Genomic DNA, 24901 nt, shown 5'->3' on the forward strand with positions numbered 1-24901 from the left:
TTCAGGACTGGAATCAGATTTCAGGGGTACTGCAACACACAGAAGAAATGGATCGGTTAAATGCCTTAAAATGATCAATGGAGGAATACATTTAAGTGAAGGTTTCACCCCCTCTGAGTTTAGTTTGCTAAAATCCCTATTGCCTTGCAAGGCTGGCAAGTTTCTTTCATCATTAGTACAAAACTTTGTAAGATGAGCATTCCAAATGTATGGTCCTGGAGTCCTGGATTTTTTTTTTTTTCCAGGATGATTTACGTGAAAGTTATCATAATTCTTACTGTGTAAATGGAGACAAAAGCATATAGAAAGGGACAGAATACAATATTTTCAAGGCTTCAAGTGCTACTTCTGTACTATTTTTCTCAAGGATGTCATACAGTCTGCTGACCTTTTCAAGAAGTGTACTAGCAATGTAGTTTTTCATCTTTAAATTTTATTTAACATATAAAGTATTCTGGATACATTCTGCTGGTTTTATTTGTTGCAGCTGTTCCACTTTACACAAAAAATTAAATAGTAAGTGAAAGTGTTGACTGAGCATAACAATATAATCTAAAAATGAATCTTCACTAGGAAGAAGAGAACTTATATTCCATGCCTGAACTAGGTCTGACCAAAGTAACTAAAAGAATCTGAAGATAAGAATTCCTACCATTTCTAAATGTTTTTATAATGATAAAGAAATCCCTGTATTTGTGTGAATGTCTGGTTTCTATCCTATAGTTTTTAGAAATTACACTGGTATTCATTGTGTCTACTGTACTATGGACAGAAAGGCAGAGAAAGGTTGGAATCTGTAGTTATATGTGCTTTCTCTCTTCATTTCTAAAATGAGCTTCCCCCCCCGCCCCTTCCCCCCTGTCTCTCATGTTGTTTACATCAGTGGTCTAATGAGAAATGCTAGCATGTTGATAATAAAAGGGCAGAAAACAAAGGCCTGCTTTTGTCTAGGCTGAGAAAAAGTTTGGCATTTTGCTGAATGCTAATCTATATTTCAGAAAATATAAAGATGTATGTTTCCAATTGTATTCATGTCATACATGATGTTTGTTAAAGAAAGATATAATTAGTGTACTGAATATCATCAGAGGTTTTTTTTTTTTTTTTTAAGCATTTACAGTATATCATTTAGTGAAAAGGGTTTGGGGTATCATGTTGTAACTTCTTGAAAAGTTCATTTCATTTAAGCCCATGAAAATGAGATTTGAGAGATTAACTGAATTCCAAGGAAAATTAATTTCCCGAGATAAAGGCAGGTTTCTGTCCTAAGATATGTACTGTAATTAAAGATTATGCTGTGTTTTTCTTTCATCTCTTATTCTAGTATTCAGAGAAAGGTTATGCTGGCTAAACAAAACCCAGTTATGATCTCCACCCTTTTTGTTTTGGACATCTACTCAGTGTTATTGCTGTGGAAAGAGTAGGCATTCTAATATATATACCAAAAAGGTTTCAATAAAAAGCTAGAATCCACATATGGCTTTTTTTGTTGTTGTTAAATTCTATTCAGATTGCTTTCTCCTTTATGACGGACAGAGGCACCTAGAGATGGAAAAAAAATAGGTCCATGAGTTCATTAGTGGATACATTAGAATTTCTTTACTAATGGGAACGCTTTATGTGTTCAAGGTCAGCACTAATGGATGCAGATGCAAGATAAGGACCAAGCTGAGTAAGAATATTAAATGATGTATTCTCACTGCATTCTTCCTTTATGAAAGCTAAAGGTTGCTGGGTGGGATCTTGTTCATCTAAGGCTGTGTCTGCTTCATAGGAAGCACAACACTAAAATTGTATCTGTGTAATTAGCACTGTGGACACAGAAGTGTTTTTATTTCCCAGTGCGAACTGAGTAACTATGGTCTAATCAAGTTCTAGCTTAAGGACATCAGGTGTCTGTTATATTTCGCAGTCATGCATACTTATTTTTTGTTCTTTGTGGTACGGATCCATTCCAGGCTATATGTATCTATCCAGATAGAGAGTTCATGCTGAGTAAATGTCCCTGAATTTACCCCTGAGTGTGATTTGTTCTCTTGTGATTGAACTTGGCATGTTACTAAAAACTCAGACTCCAAGGAGAGTACCTGCAAGAAAAAGAAGCCTGAATCTTCCTAGTACAGCAAACCTTATGCACATCACTCTCTATTCAGCAGCATCTTGACAGCATTTTACTGTAGATAGTTTCACAATGTTAGAGTTTGTTAAATAAAGAATACACAGCTTCTGTCAGGTCATGTAACAAGATCAACATTATTCAGTCCATAGCTTATGGTAAATATGACCTTAAAAACTCATTTAATTTGATTTAGGTATGTCTAGAAACTGAGATGGGAAAAAATCTGTATATACCTTATTTAAAATAATCTTTAAGTAGATATAGTTTAATGACAGAGTGCACTTCTAGCATCCTCTTCCCTCCCCCCTTTTTCTTTTCTTTTTTTTGTTTTTTTTGCTAAGTCTTTACCTAGAGAGATATCTACAGACAGTTAACTCCTTGGCACCATCCAAACCTACAAAGGTACTAAAATTTTATATCTTTGCCATTAAGAGCAAAAGCCCATTCTAATTAGTCTCCAGCAAGGTTCATCATAATCATGATAATTTATCTTTTGACAGGATTAAAATATTTTGATGTTGTGATTCATCAAGTAAGATGCAGAGTTGTGTTTTTCTCCACAGATTCCTGAATGTTGTTAAGAAACAGGGGATACATATTTATGTTTTCACTGGTGCTGGTATTAGTAGATCCTCCATTTAATGCATTTACATTGTGTCTAAATTAGTAATCATATATTTAGTTCTCTTAACCAGAAACATAGAAAACCACTAAGGGGTAAGCCATTCTGTAATGCAGAACCTTTTAAAAACTTTTTTCAAAACTAAAATTTTCTATTTTTAATTAAGTAGCTTAATTTTGACAGGTCTTTTCTGTAAATGTAAATCAGCATCATTGAATGTTGGATTAGATGTTGGAATAAATAGGATAGATTTAGTGTCATTATGGGTAATGAGACACCCTTGCAATCAAGCTTGTTTCTTAGCAATGAATGCAATTTCAAGTAATGCCATACAGCTACAAAGAGATGGCCAAAGTCTCTGAAATCAGAATCACTTTATATTTTTACCTGTACTGTCTTTAAACTTCCTAGTCTTTAATAGGCTTTGGTTTTCTGGCTTTTGTTGTTTAGACAATGCATGTGTACATGTATACAGACATGTAAAGAATACATAGCAATGTTTCTCTGTCTCTTTCAAGACTAATGCCCCTCTAATATTGAATGTGATGAACACTGTATGGTTTTGAAGTATATCACCTCAGAGCAGGGTCTACTAAATGTATAGGGGAGGTAAACCTGCTAAGAATTAGTTCTCATAGATCTGTCCTCCTGTGTTTGTTCATCCATGCACATTTAGAGCAGTGAAGAATGGGTGGCAGCACAAATCTCAGAGAAAGGGACAAAAAGCTTGCATTGAGTATGGGTGGTACCATGTTAAGTGATGACAGTGAAGAGATTCAAACTCATTTACCAATAGAGTAAAAGATGTGTGCTTGTCTTGAAGACTTTATATCACAAGGGTGAAAAGCAGGGCTGTATTTTTTACATAACTTTTTTTTCCCTTTTTTTTTTCTTTTAAACAGATCTGAAATGGATATACTGTCTGCTAGCTCTGAAGGCGTTCTTATCGGCTATTGTCCACAGCACGATGCCCTGGATGAACTTTTAACGGGTTGGGAGCATCTTTATTATTACTGCATACTGCGCGGAATTCCAAAACAACTTATCTGTAAGGTAAGTCCAGAACAGATTTGCAGGTAGAGCTGCAGCCAGGTTGGTCAGTGGAGTTTATGAAAAAAGGGTGCTTTTTTTACATGTGAGAATATCCAATATTTCATCTTAACAGTGTTAGTAATAAGGTTTTTCATTATGCTAATTTATCTAAACAATACATATTTTCTTCTGTCTAATGCTAGTTCAAACACAATAACATCACTGAGGATAATGAAATATCACTTATGTAAATACAATCTCTGATACACAAATTCTAAAGGAAATGAAATTTATGAATGATTCAATACCTTCGTTGTCACATATAGAGGACTGGGAGGGAGCACCAAATGTGCCAGGTCATGCATCTTTTCTTCAGAGATGGAATTATACTTGGAAGAAATTGAAATCTGTTGAATTTCTATGTAAAGAAACTAAGCATCTGGGTGCCGAGGCCAAGTGGCAGCTGTCAGCACTCTGCTGGTAAAAGCTTTAACCTTCACAAGACAGTGGCTGCATTCAAATTGCCTGCTGGGAGCAGTCCCTAAAATATTCCTGGATTTGTCTGAGGAGAAGAGGCCAAACCTGTGGCAAGAAATAGTTTAACAACTTACTAAACTTACTTGCAAAGGCTATTATAATATCTGGCAATGTCACTTGGGAGTTTTTGGATTTACTGATACAGATGTGGCTGTTCTGAGCAACAAACAGCTCTGTCTCTTTTTTTTTTTTTTTTTGTCTCTAAAGAGCCTCACCAGTCAACTCATACTAGAAATTACATACTAAATGGTTATAGTATAAAATTTATTTTTTTCTATCTCCACTGATGGAAGTTTCTGATATGGCCTGTTCTTAAGCAGTTCAGTCTCTTGTGCATCTCTATTTACAAGTGAAAACTGAAGCGTGATATGAAATCAAGGCCATTCGTGCTGTATAGATTGGTTCCACATAACTGTTAGGTCTGTATGGTATCCCAGATTGTCCTTGTAACTTCCACAAGGCTGTCTGTCTTCCTTTTCCTTTTCCCAGAAGCAAAACTGTATGTAACTGAAATCTCTTTTCTACCTACCTACCTACCTACTGTCTTCTTGGTTACTGCCTCAGGGTTCACCAAGTGGTTTATTGTCAGTTCCTTGTCTGTGTATTGAGTCTGCTGTCTTGTTTCTTTGCAGCTTTTCCCCCAGCAGCTAGGTACTATTTGAGAAAAATGTCTGTCTCCAGCAATGGGACACTGAATATTCAGAAATAACTGCTATCTTGCCCCAGTAATAGCATCAGGGCAGGCAATATCTTGAACATTTCCTTAAGCTAATCAGTTGGGTGTTGCTGGATCAGAGTTTACAGGATATGAAAGATTTTTACAAGTCTTTGCACCTTCTACTGTGCTATCTCCTTAATAGACCCTGGCTGGACATTAGCTTATTGTTTTGACAGTATACTTCTTGCAGGCTTCTTAGAAATCATGCTGCAGTCTTTTACTTAGTTGTTTGCTGATCTTAACGCGTCATCGGTAGTTTTTGCTTCAGAGTACTGGCAGAATACTGCAAACATGAATATGTTTCCTTTTATCTAAAGGAAATATATTAAGGGCTAATTGTTAATGTACTAGCCTTCTCAACTATAATTATGTGTTTTGTCCATTAACTGGCAGATCTAACAGTTGGGCTAAAAGCCTATCATAACTAGCATTTGTTATCGTGGTGCTTTAAAAGAAACATAGGTGGCAACAGATTGTGGCACCTCTCCTAGAGCTGTGTAGTCATTCAAAACGATGCTAGTAAATATTCATACCTCTTACAGAAGTTATTGAATACTATTGGTCCTCAGTGCAATTTAAAATGGGAATCAAAGTTTGATTGTTTAATTACACAGCAGTGTTCTTTAAAGTGCTGTAAACATGGCTTTTAAGCTTTTTTTCTTATCATTTTCAGAAGTACAATATATTCTTATAACACGTATGTCCAAATGGTACACCATGTGCTATAAATGAAGCAGTTTTTAAGACATCTTAAGAAGAGTGTGAGGTTCAGAAAAGCACTTGAATGATAGAAGTACCTAGTTTTAAATAAATTTCAGGCGACTCACTAAACTCACAGACTTAGGGTCTTATACATACATGTTGCTCTCAGCAAGTGCACCCTGGAGTATAGAGGAAACATATTCTCCCTTTGTGAATAGACTGAATAGCACATAAAGTGGGGCAGATGGTGACCATCTCAGAAAGGAATGGAGTTGCAATGAGCCTATGATGTAGGTTTCCAGCAACAGATGCTTTGGAGGCAGCTAGGCCGTCTGGATAAGGAGCAGGATCAGGAGCTAGTGTGGAGCCTCGAGAATGGAGATAGATTTGTGGTGTGCCTAAGGATCTGCATTTCGTAAATAACCTGTCCCATGCGGTATTGAACTCATCTCAGGTGTCTGGGAAATTTTCCAGATTGCAATGAGCAGGATGATACTAACAGCTTTCTACGCTGTGCCTGCAGGGGGTCTCTCTGCATGTGCATATGTAAATGAACACCACTGTAATTGCTATCTCCTGTCTGCATTTGGTGAGGAGCCACAAGGATAACCTGGCTTCCTATACCTCCTCTAAAATGAGAATTTTTCTCTCTCTTTGAAATATCTGGCCTTCATAAAACCCCTTGCAAATGCAGAAGTATTGATGAATAATTGCTGTACCTAAGAGCTTCCACTTTGTATTCAGCTCCATCTATTCTCTGGGTAATTAGTACGCAGATACTCCAATGGCTGCTCTCAAAACCATATGGGGAACAGTTCCTCAAGAGGAGTAGTAACTCACATACTGTTCCTGATTCAAGTGGGTTAAAATCAATTATGTGTTGTTTAGAGATGAGTTACGTTACTGTGGTGCACTGAGGGAAGATAACTGTCAATCTTCTGACTATCCTGAACCTTACATGATCTAGGTGCCGCCTCTTGTGCCTTAGTTTCACATCTGTGATATAGAGACCGTTCTTCCTTTCAGCTGTCGTTGTTTTTGGTCTACATAGATGACAGAGCAGACTTTGTTGCCATATGCTTGCAATCAAGGCATCAAAGGCCTCCTGCAAATATTATTTAGCTACTCCGGTTTACCTTCATCAACAACTGAAGTGCAGCTATCTCAGAGGAAAACAAATGTTTTTGTCAGTGGGCCCTTCCAGCAGCGTGGCATTGCTGTGAAGTGCTGAACAGCTGCTGTGCTTCAACCCAGAAATGGCTGGTGCCTGGAGAAAGTGTGCATTTTAGTTGCCTATGAAGAAAATAAGGCCTGAGAATGCTTTGGAAGAGCAACTGTATGTAAATGTAAACTGTTATTTTCTCATTCCCTCCTGCCTATGATATGGTGTTCCAAGCTTGCCTCAGAATGCTTACCTGTGAGTGTTGATACTAGTGCACACACACACACACATGTATATTCTAGAGAGTACATGGTTTTGATTACTATGTAGAAAGCAACATACATTCGTTTCATTTTTTAATAAATTAGCAAGCTGGCAGGTGAGTTACTGGATGCCTTGCTACTGAAGAAATCCACTGAAGCACTAACTTCAAAGATCAAATCCTTTTGCTAGACAGATTTATCAACAGCAGGAGTTAAGTGCCTGACATAAAGTTGAGTGCACTTAATGTTCCAAAACAGTAATTAACTGAATGGGAAAGGAGGAGGAAAACGGGTCATTTGCTATCAATGTTAAGTTTCATGGAACGTGAAGTTTTACTTTACTTCCTAAAGCTGCTCTGAAACTTTCTTTTTTTTTTATGCAAAACTGGTAAGTTGGAAGTAGAGCTTGTGGTCTATTTAGACATATGCTGGTTTAACGTAGTATTTTAATAGTTATTTTTATTTCTTTAATATATCAAGTTTCAGCATCTCAGTTTGTTCCAGAAGACTGCATACAGTTTGTTAAAAAAAAAAAAAAGTCAAATACTAATACAGCATTAATTGACACATTCCATTTGCATTAAAACTTATGCATTGCAGATCTCAAAACAAGCTTCACCAGGCCTTCAGAGGCAACTTCTTGCTGTGCCAATGTGATTTCTTTTTAAGTTCACTCTCCAGGAAGATTTTTGCACTGACTCTGGAGCCTCATCGACTTGCTTATGTGTTCTATTCTAGCGCTGCTGGAAACAGGAACATGTAAAAGCAGTTACTCTTTCCATGCACAAAGCTTTCGTGCTTGTTTTTTAAGACTCCAAGCAGAATTAGAGTGTACAGTTTTATTATCTGGGATAAAGAACTATTTCCCCTTAGAACTTTGACCATGAGATACTTTCCTAATGAAGAAATCTAACAATTTGGGGTTTATTCTGAAGCAGAATGAATACTGTTTTGCGTGGATTTGATGCTTGATTGTTACTTAGGATATTTAATCTGTATGGCATTCAGATTTACTCAGAACCTGACAGATAGAACAACTTTTTTTGGAAGTGTATAGCTTTTTCAAGTGACTCTAGAATTCATCTTATGCTTATTATTTCTGTTAGGTCTGACACAAACTTTCAGTATTTTCAGTCAGGTTTGCTTTTCGATGGTTTTGTTCACAATAAAATAACGTCTAGGGAAGTGATTGTGCCCCTGTACTCGGCTCTGGTGAGGCCGCACCTCGAGTACTGTGTTCAGTTTTGGGCCCCTCGCTACAGGAAGGACATGGACGTGCTCGAGCGAGTCCAGAGAAGGGCGACCAAGCTGGTGAAGGGTCTGGAGAACAAGTCTTACAAGGAGCGGCTGAGGGAGCTGGGCTTGTTCAGCCTGGAGAAGAGGAGGCTCAGGGGCGACCTTATCGCTCTCTACAGTTACCTTAAAGGAGGCTGTAAAGAGGTGGGGGTTGGTCTGTTCTCCCACGTGCCTGGTGACAGGATGAGGGGGAATGGGCGAAAGTTGCGACAGGGGAGTTTTAGGTTGGATGTTAGGAAGTACTTCTTTACCGAAAGGGTTATTAAGCATTGGAATGGGCTGCCCAGGGAGGTGGTGGAGTCACCATCCCTGGAGGTCTCTAAAAGACGTTTAGATGTAGAGCTTAGCGATATGGTTTAGTGGAGTACTTAGTGTTAGGAAAGAGTTGCACGTTATGTTTATTTTGTCAGAATTATGCAAAATTAATAAGCTGATGCTTACAGCTTTTCAACTCAGGATAGACACACTACATTTCTAGACTTCTAATTGAGGCCTCTCTAACTCAATCCATTTTTTCCAGAAAACATACTAGCTGATCACTCTCAGTACTACTTAATGTTTTACTTGAATATTAATGGTAACTTTGGAGGACAGTGGAAAATAATTAGCATTGTGGGTTACATAATTCGTATCATTTACTGATTTTCAGAGAGGTAGATGTACCTCTTGGTTTCCTGGTGGATAGAAGGCACCATGCCTACTTTAATCTTTACTCTTAGAAATATTAACGTGTGCAAAAGTTCAAGTTACCTTGCTGTGGTGTTTTCACCCAGCTGACAGGAGAACTCCACCACAACCACTCTCTCACTCCCCCTCCTCAGAGGAAGATGTGGAGAAAATACAATAGAAAAGGCTCAAGGGTTGAGATAAGGACAGAGAGATGATTCACCAATTACCGTCGCAGGCAAAACAGACTTAACGTAGGGAGATTAATGTCATTTATTGCTTGTCACTAAGAGACTAGAGAAGTGGGAAACTAAAAGCAAACTAAAACCACCCTCCCCCCATCCTCCCTCTTCCACCTCCCCTCCCCAAGCAGTGCAGGGGAATGGGGGCTGCGGTCAGTCCTCACACAGCAGTTCTGTCGCCCCCCCGCGCCCACCAGTCTGCTCTCCCAGAGGCCCAACCAACATTGTTCCCTGGCTCAGCTCTGACCAGCAGCAGGTCCCTTTGGAGCCGGCTGGAGCTGGCTCTGATCTGACATGGGGCAGCTGCTGGGCTCTGCTCACAGAGGCCACCCTGCAGCCCCCCTGCTACCACAACCTTGCCAATATACTTGCTGCCTTTTCTGGAATGCAAGTAGTCTTCAGGAAATGCAGAAAGTATTCAGGGATTTGGCTTAGATTTTACAGATTCAAGGACTTATTCCAATGAGTATTCCAAAGTTGAGGGAACTATTAAATTAATCTGGAAAAAAAAAAAAAAACCAAAAAAAGCAAACAAAAAAACCCCTTTTTTTTTTTAGATATTAGACTTGGTTAGGGAAAAATAAATCAGTTTAAGGAATGTTGGAAAATAGGGAAATTGTTATCTTAAAAATATAAATTCTGTTATCTGGAGGGGGGGAAGAGAAAGGGAGGAAAGATTAAATTCATGACTACAGGCATGAGTAGATGTAAAACATCTTTATGGTTCAAATGCACTCACAAAATATATATTTGCATATAACTGTGTCTTTTCATTTGGCCTCAGTGTTACCAACTTGCTAAGTAAATTGATGTATCTCCTCACTCTTCACTGCTGAAAGTAATTGAAACCAGAAATAGAACATCATGATGAATATGACAAGGAGGGAGAGAAGGTGATTGTGGATATATCTCATATTCGCTAAAGGAAGGAAACCATTAGAATTGTAAATGTCTTGCATAATTGTGTGTATCTGAAGATTTGTCACATGTCCAATTCTGGATTTCACTTAAAGTCGTTTAAGAGGGATTTTCATTTTTACTTTATGGTACACTATGATGCAAACCAGAAGACACCACTGGTTATACAGATAAATGAAGTTATAATGAAGATGTGCAGGCTCTTCCACACTATATCTAATGTATAATATATCTACTTTCATTCAGATGACATTTTCATTATCATTTAGGTCACTTTAGAATCATAGAATCCATAGAATGGTGAAGGGTCTGGAGGGCAAGATATATGAGGAGTGGCTGATGTCACTTGATTTATTCAGCCCAGAGCAGAGGAGACTGAAAGGAGACCTCTTTGCAGTCTTACAGCTTCCTCATGAGGGGGAGTGGAGGGGCAGGCACTGATCTCTTTTCTCTGGTGACCAGCAATAGGACCTGAGGAAACATCTTGAAGCTGTGACAGGGGTGGTTCAGGCTGGGTGTTACGAAAAGGTTCTGCACCTGGAGGGTGGTCAGGCACTGGGACAGGCTCCCCAGGGCCGTGGTCACAGCACTGAGCCTGCTGGAGTTCAAGAAGCGTTTGGACAACACTCTCAGACATGTGGTCTGATTTTTTGGGTGATCCTTTGGGGACCCAGGAGTTGGACTCGATGATCCTTGTGAGTCCCTTCCAACTCAGGATATTCTATGATTCTGTGATTCGTAGGAGGATAATCCTCTCGTCACTAACATGCATGCGTTTCCAGTTGTAGCAACGTTAAATCAGCTTAGTAGAGTGGATAAGCAGTTTACCATGTGCTTTAGAGGTATTTATTTTACAGGCTGCTTGAGTGTATAAGAAGACCTATGTTTGAAAGATAAAACAACAGCAAAAACACAAACCAAACCAAACAAACACAACAACAAAAACAAAAGACTCTCAGCTGTTATAATTAAGTTTAGGCTTTCAACTGTTTCTAAAGCCACAGAATATTTGAGTTTGCAGCACTTGTACTGGTATACAGCAATAGTGTCTAAAGGAAAGCAAAACACTATGAATTACGTCTGAAACAGCAGAAGATGTGAACTTTTCAGTATAAAATTGCTTTTGGATGGTTTGATGGTTGTCGATTAAGTGTTTTTTTTTTGAACGTAGGTTTTGTCTGAGAACATCCACTGCTCTCAGGTTATACAATAAGGTACACAGAACACAAGTGACTTTGGAATACCAGTGCCAGTGTCTGTGCTAGAGCATTCCAGATTCCTACCACTGCAGCATCATTCCTGCCTACAAAGAACTACCTCTTGGAGATGTCTTTTATTTTTATGCATACTACTGAAAATTTTGCTAGAAGGGTCATGAATATCTTGAGTATTGTCTCCTAAGGAAATTGCATAAAGTTCTCATGAAAATGATTGTTTATGGCAGTTTACTTGAAATGGATAGTGAATATTCACAATATTGTTGATTGATATATTGTTTTCTGTTGGATTTTCTAAATTAACTCAACACTGGCCATCTGATATGACTAATCCTTCCAGTATTTGCTTTTTGCTGAAGGTAGCACAGAGGGAGCAAAAATAATGCATAATACTGTAGTGGATGCTCTGGTGTTGGATCTGAGACATGAGTTAGAGCATCATGCAAGTACTTGTTACAAGAATCCCCTGATTGTGCTACATCTAGCATAAAGGCAGATTGGCTATAGTACAAATCTGATCACCTGATGATGACAGAGCCACCCAGCAGCATGCCACTAAACACATAGTGTTTTGCAGGGTGTCTTAGTGCTGAGTAGGACTCCTACATGTTTTTGCATGAGGTCTCTGGATGGTCTAGCAGTGATAGTTGATATAGGTGGAACAAGGCTCTTGGTACACTTGAAGTTCTTTAGCAGCAGTATTTGAGGGAGCCTTGTACATTAGGATTGTCTGACTGGTAGAGAAGACAGGCCATAGAGGATATAAACATTGTCTCCTGCTGCACTTTTGTGCATGACCAGCGTAGATCAGAAATACTTATTTAAGAAATTACACCCAAGAGCTGGGTCTAATTTGCCCTTCCCCTTTATTCCAAAGGTTTGCTAATTTAATCCTAAATTACCTTTTGTCTTTAAGAAACTCTAAATGTTTGATCCATGACTTGCTTTTCTGGCATTACCATTTTTGTGGCTGATGTAGAATTTTATTTCCTGAATTTCAGTCACTGAGGCGTTTGATCAGGTGAATACTGGAGAACTAAGTGAAATGAGGAACATTTTAGATCATTGAGCTGCTAAACCAAAGTGAATGCAAATGACTGTTACAAGGAATGACAAAGGCAAATTTTTTATATAAGAAAATCCGTATTCTTTGTGGGGAGGAAAAGGGTCCCAAAGTAGCTTTTTGTGCACCTCTATGATTCAGAAGTAATAATATGCAGCAAATGGGGGTAAATAAGGAAATAACTTGTATGTTTGCTTTTAATCTGCACAAGTAGGGTATTTAAATGCTGCCTTATTTGGCTTGTCTTTGTTGACTTTCAAATTTCTAAACTGCAGGTAGCAGAAGACCTTGTCAACCGGTTGCATCTCAATGCCCATGTTGACAAACTAGTGAGAACATACAGTGCTGGCACAAAGAGAAAGCTCTCTACTGCTGTGGCTTTAGTTGGTAAACCCCAAATACTTTTACTGGTGAGTAGAGGCAGTACTGCGGCTACTTTGGAAACATGATAAATGCATTGAATTTCCTTGTCTTGCATGTTGCTTTAATAACAATCAGGTAGTTTTCTGGTCAGTCAAGAAGTAATTGATACACAAATGATCAACTGTCCTGTTTGCTTTGCTGTATGAACATTTAATTTTATTCACCAGTGCTTCCAAATCACAATCTGACGTTGTTTTTCCTTTTTTCTTCTTTTCCTTGGGGCAATGGGATGGGCAAGGAAAAAGGACCCCAAACAAGTACAAATGCAATTATAGCATCCCATGACCCAAATAGATAAATAATTTATGTTGATTTCTTTATGTAGAAGATAAAAAAAAATGCTGTAAAATACATTAATGATGTATGTATTCTTTACTTTGTATATAATATGAGAAAAATATATATGAACAATTCTACTGGCTGTCTCGAGAAGGAAGATTCTGATTTTAGTGAGTAATTTGGTGCTGGCGTTACTAATTACCTGTCTTTTTGAGGATTTTCATATTCCTTTCTTCATCATGCTTCATAAATTTGTCTGGTTTTTATGGTTTTATTGGATTCACTAATCAAACTAATAATCCTGAATGTTATTAAATTGAATTACGTGTTGTCTTGGTGCCCACATTCTGCCATTCATTTAGGCTTGAAACTAGCCTTTCCAGCATAAACAATGTCTTTTGTATTGAAGATCATGGAATTACAAAGCTATGGGAATTTTGTACTGTTTTCTTTTTCTCATCGCTACATATTTTTTTCACTAGAGATGAGACCACTCTTCCTCAAACCTTGGGTGGGAAGATCTCAACCAGTTCAGTGGTTGAATCAGCCTTTCAGAATTGTCAGGAGGACGTGATTTGTTCCCCAGAGTTGAGAGGGCAAATAGTACTTCTAGTCATAGATCACAGACTAAGTAGAAAAATATAAAATTGGTGTTGTTATAGGGTTTATATTTCCAAAGCTGTGTACGTTTTGAAAATGAGACATATTTTGTTTCTTCTAGCTTCGTAATGTTGACTCACTTCTGAGTTGAATGATTTTATTTACATTTTATGCTTAAACTGACACTGGTTCAGTTAGTAAAAGGAGATAATCTTAATTCAGTGCTTTTTTCCTGATCTTAGAAAATGCTCCAACTGTTTTTTAATGTTTTTATGACAGCTTGCTACTGCAAGTAGCCATACCTTGAGGGCAGATGCTATTGCATATGTAATGACAAAAGGAAAGAAATGTATAAACATGTCAAACACTTTAAAAGATTTGGTTGGTTTTAAAAAAGCTATCTGATTTTAAGGGAGCTGCTCAGTATTTTAAAAAATTCTCCCTTTTTTTTTTTTTGTCTGAGAAGCAAAAGCACCAATGTAAACTACTGTATCTGCTTCCATCTTGCATCCAGGATTGTAGCTATTAATTTAGGTGATAGCCGTAGTTTTTTTTATCATTATTATTATTATATTTTATTTTCAGTTTTGCTGCTTTTTATCTTTGTTTTGTTACCCCTCTACAGTTAAGAGGCTGAACCGAATTCCTTTTCACCTTTGTTGTTGGTAGCTTAGCACCACAATCAGCATCAGACAGGATGCTTTGTTTGCTTTGTTTCTTGATAACTCTGCTTACAATTTTCAGCTAGGAGTCCCTGCTGCAAATACGTTAGCCAAGCCCATGCTATCCTAATTTGGTATGTCATGAAGGTGCTGACAGCCCTCATGAAATTGTACAGTATTAAAATTAACATAGAGTTTAAAGAGTTAAGGAGTTAAAGAGACTTCTTGCTAGTTTTGTTGTGACAGAGAATAGCTTTAGACAATAAGATACCATTCCTTATGTTTCTATGAGTAGAAGAGGTCAAAATTTGATCTACTGAGGACAGCAGGATTAGATAGGAAGGGGAATTGTAGTCTTTGTAGCTTTGCTTCTTTCTCCGTGGAAGCCATCTGAGTTGGAAACAGGAAAAGTCAGAGAGTTTGCATTGGGCAGCACTGATTGGGTCATTATTTAATTCTGTGGATTCTTTCCGTCATGAGTGGGAGTTTTTCTAAAGGGACTCTAGGAGTAACAGCTGGAGGATGTAGAGTCCAAACATACTGTCCATGCCTTGTATGGGGTGAGCAGTAGCAAGCAGCTGTGAGTTACAGGAGTTCTTCAGCACTTGTTTGTGCTCATGGCAGCTATGCATGTAGGGGAACAGACACAAACCAAAACCTTGCAGAATGTATATATATACATATATATATATTACATGTATATACACACACACATATACACGTCTCTTGAATAAAAAAAAATGCATTTTATAAATATAGAAATGAAGTTAAATGTACTAACACAAAAAACTGATCAGGGTGTCTTTTCAGTTATCTCTCCAAACCGTAGTTTTTAAAAAGAGACAAATATGTACTGTTACTGTGAATTCTGTCCATGCTGGGCTGGAAGTCTGCTGTCTTTTTCCTATACTGCTGTATCATTATTTTCATTTTTCCCATAGGATGAGCCCAGTTCCGGGATGGATCCTTGCTCTAAACGCTACCTTTGGAAAACCATTCTGAAGGAAGTTCAGGATGGCTGTGCAGCTGTGCTGACATCCCACAGGTGCGGCCCTTATTACAGCAGCAAGCATATTCCTATTCTCCTTCCTGACTTGCTCTTAACTGAGGGCAGAGGAGCATATTCTGAAGGGATATTCACTCTTTTTTCACTCTCATATTCACTATTTTTGGTATCTTATGGCAACTCCTTCCTGCTCATGAAAGTTGAACTTACATAAATCATAAATATTTTCCATATGCATTTTTCAAGGATTAGATTGTGGCTTAAGGAGGCTACAGGCAGAAAGATGATGCAGTGATTCTTCCCTTTTCTATGCTCTTTCCATTCAATGTTGCAGCATCTCTTCTTGTTCGGAACAAAAGTTATCCTTTTGCAGTTGCCCACTTTACAAATCCTTAGAAACATGGGAGTGGAAAGCCCTTTTCTGATTTTATTAATGATTTTATTTTGCATGAGTGTATTGAAGGAGAATGCTATAGTATGCTAAAGACAGATACCTCAGCTATTCTCTGTATCCACTGCTGGAAATGGAAGGATTGACCCTGTCTTCTTGGAAGCGTCTATCTTGTCAATTCTTTGGTATGGTTATTGGTGCATCATTGTATTGGGGAAAACATCAGAACTGTTTTGTAATGTCTATAGTAGAATGGAATAAATTACATGTTCCCCTAGGGAATATAGTATAGTCAGTATAATTATATATAAAATGTCTTTGATTGAAGGTCATGAAAACATGCCCAGAAAGGACAAAAAATGATTAATCAAAACAGCAACACGATGTTTTGGCCAAATGAAATTTGAAAGGTAAATGAATCAATAACAGAATGTAGCAAAACTTCCTTATAGGTTTGCTGGATGTTAAAATTTTCAGATGTTCTCAAAACGTCTATTTGTTGTCCCTTTACATGTGTGTGCGACATTATTGCTGAAAAAAATGCATTCAGAAGTTTCAAGAATTCTGTTTATGGAAACTGAATCTTCAAAAGCACATACCTGTATTTGATCCCCAAGTGTTTACCAGCTCACTCATTAGGGAACAGAAGTTACACAGTGTGAATTAAATCATCTTCAGTAAAGTTTGCTTTAACTTTCCAGTCCATAGTAAGAACCCTCTGTTGTCAAACACCAGCTAAACAGAAGAGATGTGTGGTCTCATTATTAATATGCTGTGAACAGAATAAATAAATAAATAAATCCATCAAATAAATTGTAACTAATTGCTCATTTAGCTCCACAAATTAATGACTTCTGGCTGAAGCAGTTATAAGTACAGTGATAGTGTACACATCTCGTTTCTAATTAATCAGACATTGTTGTGCCAGGTTGGATGAAGGAGAAATTATTTTATACTATTTGCTGAAGGCCATTGGAGATTTATTTGAGATTATTCTCTTGAAGGCTGCTTCATAAGTAAAATATTCCTTCTTATGAAATGAATCTTTATGCATATCAGCAAGTAAATGCACCGAGGTATAGAGATGGTTTCCTGTGTAAAGATTGGCTTTTGAGACCTATTTACTTCTTTTTCAGAAAAAATGTGCAACTTCTGTTTTGAGGCAGGAGAGGAATGTGGTTGTATTGACTGTCCATACAGGCCTAAATTTGTGTTATTTTGTCCTAACTGGGAACTGTTATGCCAAGAGGAGCATTATGACACTACATGCCAAAATGACTCAGCTAACTTCCTGCTTTGTGGGAAAATGCGTTAGCTGTTTCCCCATCTCTCTTAAACATAGTGGCTTGTGGTTTGGCAGTTTTCACCCTATTCCTGTCCCATTTTAAGAAAATTATTCCTAGGAGGGTACTTAATCTCCCTGCTCACTCAGTAAATACTATAATTTGGACTGCTGTATGGCTGAGGCATTCAAGAAGACTTTTTAGCTTTCTCAGAGGCAATGGGGAAGTAAGCACAGTGAATTGCAAGAACATCAAACAACTTCGACTTCTTTTTGAGAAGTCAACTCTTTGATGAATATGTCCTGACTGATGTCCTGTCTGAAGCAATACTTTGGAAGAAATGCTTACATAATTCTGTGTAATATGTAGAAAGGCCGCATATCTGCCCTAAGCTTTACAAGTCAAAGTTATTCTTTATCATCTGAAGCAGCCATATCTAACAGAATCATGCTTTTCTATTCAGTTGCTATTCCATGTCCTAAATTCTGGTTGGACTATAGTGTATTGCATCTTCTTCTGTCCTGCAATCAGGCTAAGGGTAACTTTCGTTTTTAAGGAGATATATTTTGCAAGAGGCGAGCTGTGCAAACTTCATTTTTCTCCCTCCATCCCTTTGCTTAAAATGACCACAAACATGTTTTACAGGGAATAACGGTCTCACACTCAGTGGCATTTCTGAGGCTGCCTACCAGGTGTGTGGCTGTAGTAATAAAACCTTTGTATCATAGCTAGATTGGTTAAATTAGTTACGGACTAAAACCATAAACTCAGTTTTGAGGCTCTTTTCTAGCTGTCATGTGGTAATTATATTTTGGTATGAACCAACGAGGGCTACAATTTCAACTGTTGCCTTTAAAACCAAAGGTTTTGTTGTACCTATTTTTTCAGCTGTTCAGATTACTTCCATTTTAATTAAAGGTAGGTATAAATAGTGTTCTCTGTTTTCACTTGTCTTCTTTTAACCCCTTTTTCTTTTCTCCACCATGTTTTGTAGTATGGAAGAATGTGAAGCCCTTTGCACACGGCTTGCTATTATGGTGAATGGAAGCTTCAAGTGTCTTGGTTCTCCCCAGCACATTAAAAACAGGTATTATATATCAACATTGAATCTTCTGCAGATACCTTCAGTCTCAGAACTGGCTAGATATTTGGTAGTGCCAAGGCATAAATACTTATGACTGCTAAGCACATCTTTTCCTGCCATCACTAAAGTTAAAAAAGGAGCCAATTAGGATATCTCAGCAAGCTAAATTGACATATGGCATTACTAAAATGCTTTGTAGTCTTCACTGGTAATTGAAGAAGACAGATCTGTATCTAAATGAAGCACTTCTGCACTCAACCTGAGAAATGCATTGTGAGATTTCAACATTCTGTGATATAATGGGATACCCTTTAGTTCCTTGTGATAATTTTTCGTAAGAGAAAGAAGCACTTAACAGGTCAGCACAGTAAGGCAATGCATTTTGAACCATTACTGTCTCCTAACAAATTCACTGGTAATTTTAGATATTTATGCTATAGTTTTCTGCTTTCTTTTCCTGGTGTGGATGAGCATCTCTTCTACTTCAACTCTGCTCATAAGTTAATTTAACATCTGTTTATGGGGATGTTTATTTAGAGGATGGGCTGAATTGACCATGAAGAAAACAGGACCAGAAGTGGAAGGCAGACCTGCTGCAACTTAGAGATAGAACATTTACATTCAGTGATAAGTAGAACTTTTATGGCATCCAGACAGCCGGCTGTGTAATGGCATTGCTCATTTACAAGCTGCAAGGCCACAATGGTTTGTACCAGCTCAGCATTTAGCACTCTTGAGTACAGATACACTTGACAATGTAAACAAGCTCTACAGAAACTGTGCTACCTTATGGGTATAAAGCACTCTGTAGTCTCATACAACTTTTTGTCCCTTGAGGGCACTTCTGGCTTTCTGTCCTTTGGATAGAACTGTAGGCCCTTGCTTCTCAGCTGCATTAGCATGGCAGGCCTGAATCATGTTTACCTTAATGTACTCTTTCCTTCCAAGTTTTTTTTTGTTTTGTTTTTGCTTTTTTTTTTTTTTTTTTTTTTTAACAGCAAAATAGACCTTCAGACCTGTGAACAGGATGGTGAAAAGAACTGAGGTCTGCTTCCATATTTGTGCTTGTTCTGTGTGGTCATATTCATGTTTGCATGCCATTCAGAGTAGTTACCTCAGTTTCTGGAGGCAGGAGAAGCCCTCCAGGAGATTCCAGTTCTTTTGTTTCTAGCTCTTTTTCTTTGCTATCTAGTACATTTTGGCCAAATTTCAAAGCATAGAAAGGTCTATTGTCCCACTAGCTGAAGTAGTTTAGTAGGACTGCAGGCACCCTTATTCCTTTTGTAGTAAGAGACAGATGTCTGTAGAAGACAATGTAGACCTCGGGCAGGTAAAAATGCTTTTTGAAGATGTGCATGTCCCCTGAAAAGGGAAAACAGTATTACTAGGTTCTTAGGCACTTCAGTTGAGCGTGTAAGATAGCTATGATAAATGTGGGCATTCTCTCTCTCTCTTTTTTCTTTTTTTTTTTTAAATATTTCAGATCCTCTGGAGGGTGTACGTGTCTCTGTCTCCTCAGCTTGACCATGAGGGGGGAACATTCCACAAAGTTTAGGTTCACCATTATCCTCTCAGTGACTTTGTCACTGTTTTGCCCCTCCTGATGCTTCCTTTAGCAGCATCTTTTCATCCAGCTTTTTTTGGAAGTAAGAAATCCTAGACATACTCATAATTACACACCATATTCATATAAATAGGAAATTTCTTGATTTTTTCTATCCTCTCTCTCTAGATACTCTTTCAGGTGGAGAGAGCTGCTGGGGTTGTTCAGCCTGGAGAAGAGAAGGCTCTGGGGAGACCTCATTGCAGCCTTCCAGTACCTAAGGGGGGCCTACGGGAAAGCTGGGGAGGGACTCTTTGTCAGGGAGCGTGGTGATAGGACGAGGAGTAACGGTTTTAAACTAAAGAGAGGAACTTTAGATTAGATATTAGGAAGAAATTCTTTACTATGAGCGTGGTGAGGCACTGGAGCAGTTTGCCCAGAGAAGCTGTGGATGCCCCCTCCCTTGAAGTATTTAAGGCCAGGCTGGATGGGGCTTTGAGCAACCTGGTCTGGTGGGAGGTGTCCCTGGCTATGGCAGGGGGTTGGAATCAGATGGCTTTTAAGGTCCCTTTCAACCCAAACCATTCTGTGATTCTGTAATATACCTCTTTCAGATCACAGTAAAAAATTCAGTGCAGAAGAATAAACTATGTGACATGCTGGAAGAATACTCAAGTTAATTCTAAGAACATCAAGACATTCACAGATCAGCCATTCACAAGTCAATGCTGTATCAGCTCCTCTTTTAAACTCTCCAAACCAAGTTCAAGATAAGAATGGTAGTCATATTCATAGTAATTATTTTTTAAATCTATCTCTCTCTATATAAAACAAAAACACTGTGTACTAAAATTACATACTACCAGCAGGTTTGTGTTTCTTGTATTGCCATGACTTTAAAGCAAATCAGTAGCATTCATGTGGGTTAATATGTGCACTGGACACCTGTATCACTGAAGCTTTCAATTGAAACTGTGTAGGTGAAGCTGCATGAAGATTTTCATTTAAGGCAAGACTAAAATCCCTTTAACTCCTAGCTTGTTTATTGATTTAGTCTCCAAATTTTCCACACCCATTGTTCAGGAAAATACTGAATTTTTCTAAAACTTTAAAACCTTTTATTAGGATAAAATAATCACTAGCTTTACCAAAGGATTTAATTAAAATTATACAGTTGTCTGAATTCTCTCTGACTGCCTAATTCATTTTCTTGGCTTCTGAGAGCAAAAACAACTGTAGAGACCGTAGTCTTAAAACCTCATATACAAGCAGCTGTTAAAGCTGCTTTTTTTTATTATTATTATTATTTTTTTAATTAAATGTACAGTAAAGAGATTTCCATGCTTTCTTTGGAAAACTTTTGATAAGTGCTGGCAAGAAGCCAAAAAATGTCCTTGTATTGCTATTATTATGTTACTTACTCTAGTTTCCAGTCTTCCCTCCAGACAGACCTACTGACTGTGGTTTTCTTCACTTGTCCATACAGTCCTCCATCATAGACTTCAGGTTATCACACACCTAATAAATATGGTCATCGTTAAGGGTTTAAGAAGTCTAGTACCTCTGTATAATTCACCTTCCAAACCTATCTTAGGACAATTTCCAGATATGCTACCATGTGCCTGTCTTGCAGAGGACTTCTCCATCTGCACGAGAGAAGCAGGATTCCTTTACTTACTACTCCAAACCATTGAAATAATTAAGATTTAAATTATTGTAATTGTCATTTTCTCACTTTCCACTCCATCTGTGATTATCCTTATCGTCCTGAAAATTGTCCAGGACCTGAAAGTGTTTATCCTTCCTTCCCATTTTCCTTCCCTCCCTGTGATATGTATATGATAGTCCTGTCATATACTCTCATATGGAGCAAAACTTTTTTCCTTCTAAAATGATAAACCATAAACATTTCTAAATCTTTTTCTTTGGAAAAAAGTCTGCCAGCTGAAGAACACTTTCCTTAACAGCCGTATCCACCTGTATGATTGCTGGTTAATTCTTTTTTTTCAGTGTTTACCTGCATTAACACAGTCTAGTGTATTTGTCCCTGCCACCTTCTCAGAGTAAAAAAACCCATTGCTTTACATTTTGTTTAACAAAACTCTTTCAGGAAGCAAAGTAAGTGAAAAAAAAGCACAAGAAAAACTAATTTTCCTGCACCTGATTTGATCTAAATTACTCATAATATAGAAATTGTTTCTTGATGATGCTTTTGTATATTATGTATGTCGATTAATCATACTGGCAGTATACTTACTTAATATTAACAAGCAGGAATTGTACCAAAAGAAATTCATGGGGGCCATCATTGTAGATTATTATGGTTTTGTGTTGTGTTAGATTTTACAACTCATGATTTTTTATTTTTCTCTTATTTATAAGCAGCTGTTGATATCTATGGTCTATCTTCAATTTGTTTCTACAAATTAGATTGAACAAATACTTAAAAATCAATTACAGGTAACCTAATCTAGCTTTGACTGGATAAAAGAAAGAAATGTAAACACTGTATGAACATTTAAACCAGAGCACTTTCATAGAGGTTTTATTTATGATAGAATGAGTCCTAGATTTTAAGAAATTACTGCGGAAGCACATTTTAATATTACATGTGATAGTATTAAAGTCTTAGGATTTTTTTTTCCTCTTTTATATGTAGCTGCATTCACTAAAATAACATTTTTCTTCTCTTTGTGGGGATTCTGTCTGTCTTGATGGAAACCATCAGAATTGTTTTATTTGCTTTTCCTTTAGTACCATTCCAGTTATAACTAAATGGTTAGTTATGATTGCCTTTTTGATGGATGTTTGATGAAGTCTTAATGGGTCTTCCTTGGAGCCCTGTTAAATTTCCTTCTTTGCTGTGGTGGGAAGTTTCAAGGGTTCAGCTTTCTTTCTCAGTACACTTTCAGCCCTCGGCAGATGCAAAAGACCATAGTCTTGGACTGAATACAGGTTTGTCAGATGGCAGTACAAAATTCTGCTATGAAGGCTATGAGTGAGCTCCAGGAAGATGCTAATGTGCTTTTTAATGTGCATAAAAGCTTCATAGGGATATAAAAAGTGACACATGCTGCTTCTAATGTGTGAGACTTGTTTAATTTTTCCAGCTCTTGTGCAAGCCTGTTACCAAGTGCTCACCCAAAAATGTCTCCTCTCCACAATTGAAGGTATTTTAGATTTTATTCCCAACTGTTGAGCCCTGACTATGTTTATCTGTTTAAACATTTAAAGTACCCTCAAATGTTTCTCATTAGTATGAGTATTAGACTTCTGAATAAGAAGATTAATAGAATAGAAGAATAATAGACTTTCTGAATAAGGCCAAAAGACGTGTTAGCCAGGAAGAACGAATTGAAGAGTAATTTCCAAAAAGTTAGCATCTTAGTTCTAGATATAGTTTGTATGAGATAGATGTGTTAACAGTTGTGCCTATTAAAACAGAATTTCAGTTGACTCCTGCCAACTGAGTCAATTACTCTAAACTGTGAATGGATTACATCTAAACGATCTCTCCAGTATTCTCCATTATACTTAATGTTTTTTTAAAAAATCACAGAAGCATTTCCATGTTAGGTACAGCTGGCCAATCCTATGGGAACAACATTTTGAGTACCATTCTTCATTTTAGGGCCATCTGGACAGACTTCTTTTAGCTGAAAAATCCATACCAATTTTTCAAGTGCTGGACACACATCAAGTCATTGTTCAAATTGTATCAGCAAGCAATCTGATTAAATTACCCAGCGATTAATCCATTTGTTATAGCAGTTAGAATGGAAGATGTGTTGCCAAGCTATTTACACTTTACATTTTTTTAGAAGGTTGATTAAGAATATTTTATTGCTTTTCTCAAGATAACTCGCATGTGGATTTCTTAAATGGAAAAAAAAAAGGTTTAAGTTTAAAGATCTCATGAATATTTCAGCCGTCATTGGACAGTGTGTTATCATACTAACAGGAATATTTGCAGTGACTTTCTTACATAAAATGTAGGAGTGAGATGATATTCAAAAATATGATTTTTATTCCTGTTGATAGACAACATAAATTCCTTTTGTACATGAAAAACGTATTAAGGCAGTAGATGCATAAATGTGTATTCATGCAATATAGCTATTTTTAAATCTTCCCAGAGGAAATCTTTAAGAAAACAGTTCTACAACTTTAAAAGCATATGCAATGTGAGTTCAGAAATCAAAGCTATCTTCATACTCATAAAAAACTTTGTGCAACATTAGTTCAGCCCTACTCTGTGTGTACATCACAATGCAATTTTGGGGGGTGAAATTTTATATGGTGTTTCCTGCAGGACACTGCAGTATAGCTGCGTACTTGTATTCTCTTCCCCTAGCATGTGATCTGTCTTTACTAGGCATTTTTCAAACCTGTCTCTAAAAATACTATTATCAGCATTCATTAGAGCAGTGCTTTGTAAATATTAACATCTATGTTTTCAATGATACTTCCAGGAAACAGGATTTGAAATAATTATCTCCATTTTATAGAGATGTAACTGGAGCATGACAAATATGCTAAAGTTAAAAGGTTTTGGGTAGCCAATCTGAGCAGTTTATGACTAAATATTTTAACAATACGTAGTGCTTGGTATTCTCAAAACCACAAAGCCATTGCTATTTTCAGCTGTAGCAGTGAGTGTTATGAAAGTACTATGAATTCCTTCTGCAGATTGGAGCCCTAGGTCTCAAGGTGGGCACTTAGCAGGGTAGGAAGCAGTAGTGAAAAATGTGGTCTGAGTGAATTACCACAGGTCACAGAGGTGTACTGGAGTGGAAGGGTAGGATTTGCTTCCACAGAGCCATTCTCATCCACCAGAACGGTGAAGCACTTACTCAGCAATCTGCTGTCTTACTTACAACATTTTCCAGATATTTCAGTAGACAAAATCAATTCTCTGAGCATTTACCTCCAGTTTATCTTGTAAACTCTTCACGGTAGGGATTTCTATAAGAGATACTATGCAGTGATGCAATTAAAGCTTATATAATAATGCAGATATTCCGGTTGTTTGAATGTGGATTTCAGAGCTGACCTTCATTCTAACATTTTTTG

The 24901-nt window shown here is 37.5% G+C and overlaps 1 protein-coding gene across 1 annotated transcript in view; it reads left to right on the top strand.

Moving 5' to 3' along the window:
* The window catches only part of ABCA13 (ATP binding cassette subfamily A member 13), a 199941-nt gene that overhangs the window by 165695 nt on the left and 9345 nt on the right, over nt 1-24901 (top strand). Inside the window, 4 exon segments of the mRNA XM_048076400.2 lie at nt 3644-3794; nt 12833-12967; nt 15463-15566; nt 18196-18288. Coding sequence (XP_047932357.2) covers nt 3644-3794; nt 12833-12967; nt 15463-15566; nt 18196-18288 — 483 coding nt within the window.

The sequence above is a fragment of the Anser cygnoides genome, chromosome 2, assembly GCF_040182565.1.
Source record: "Anser cygnoides isolate HZ-2024a breed goose chromosome 2, Taihu_goose_T2T_genome, whole genome shotgun sequence".
Classification (NCBI taxonomy): domain Eukaryota; kingdom Metazoa; phylum Chordata; class Aves; order Anseriformes; family Anatidae; genus Anser; species Anser cygnoides.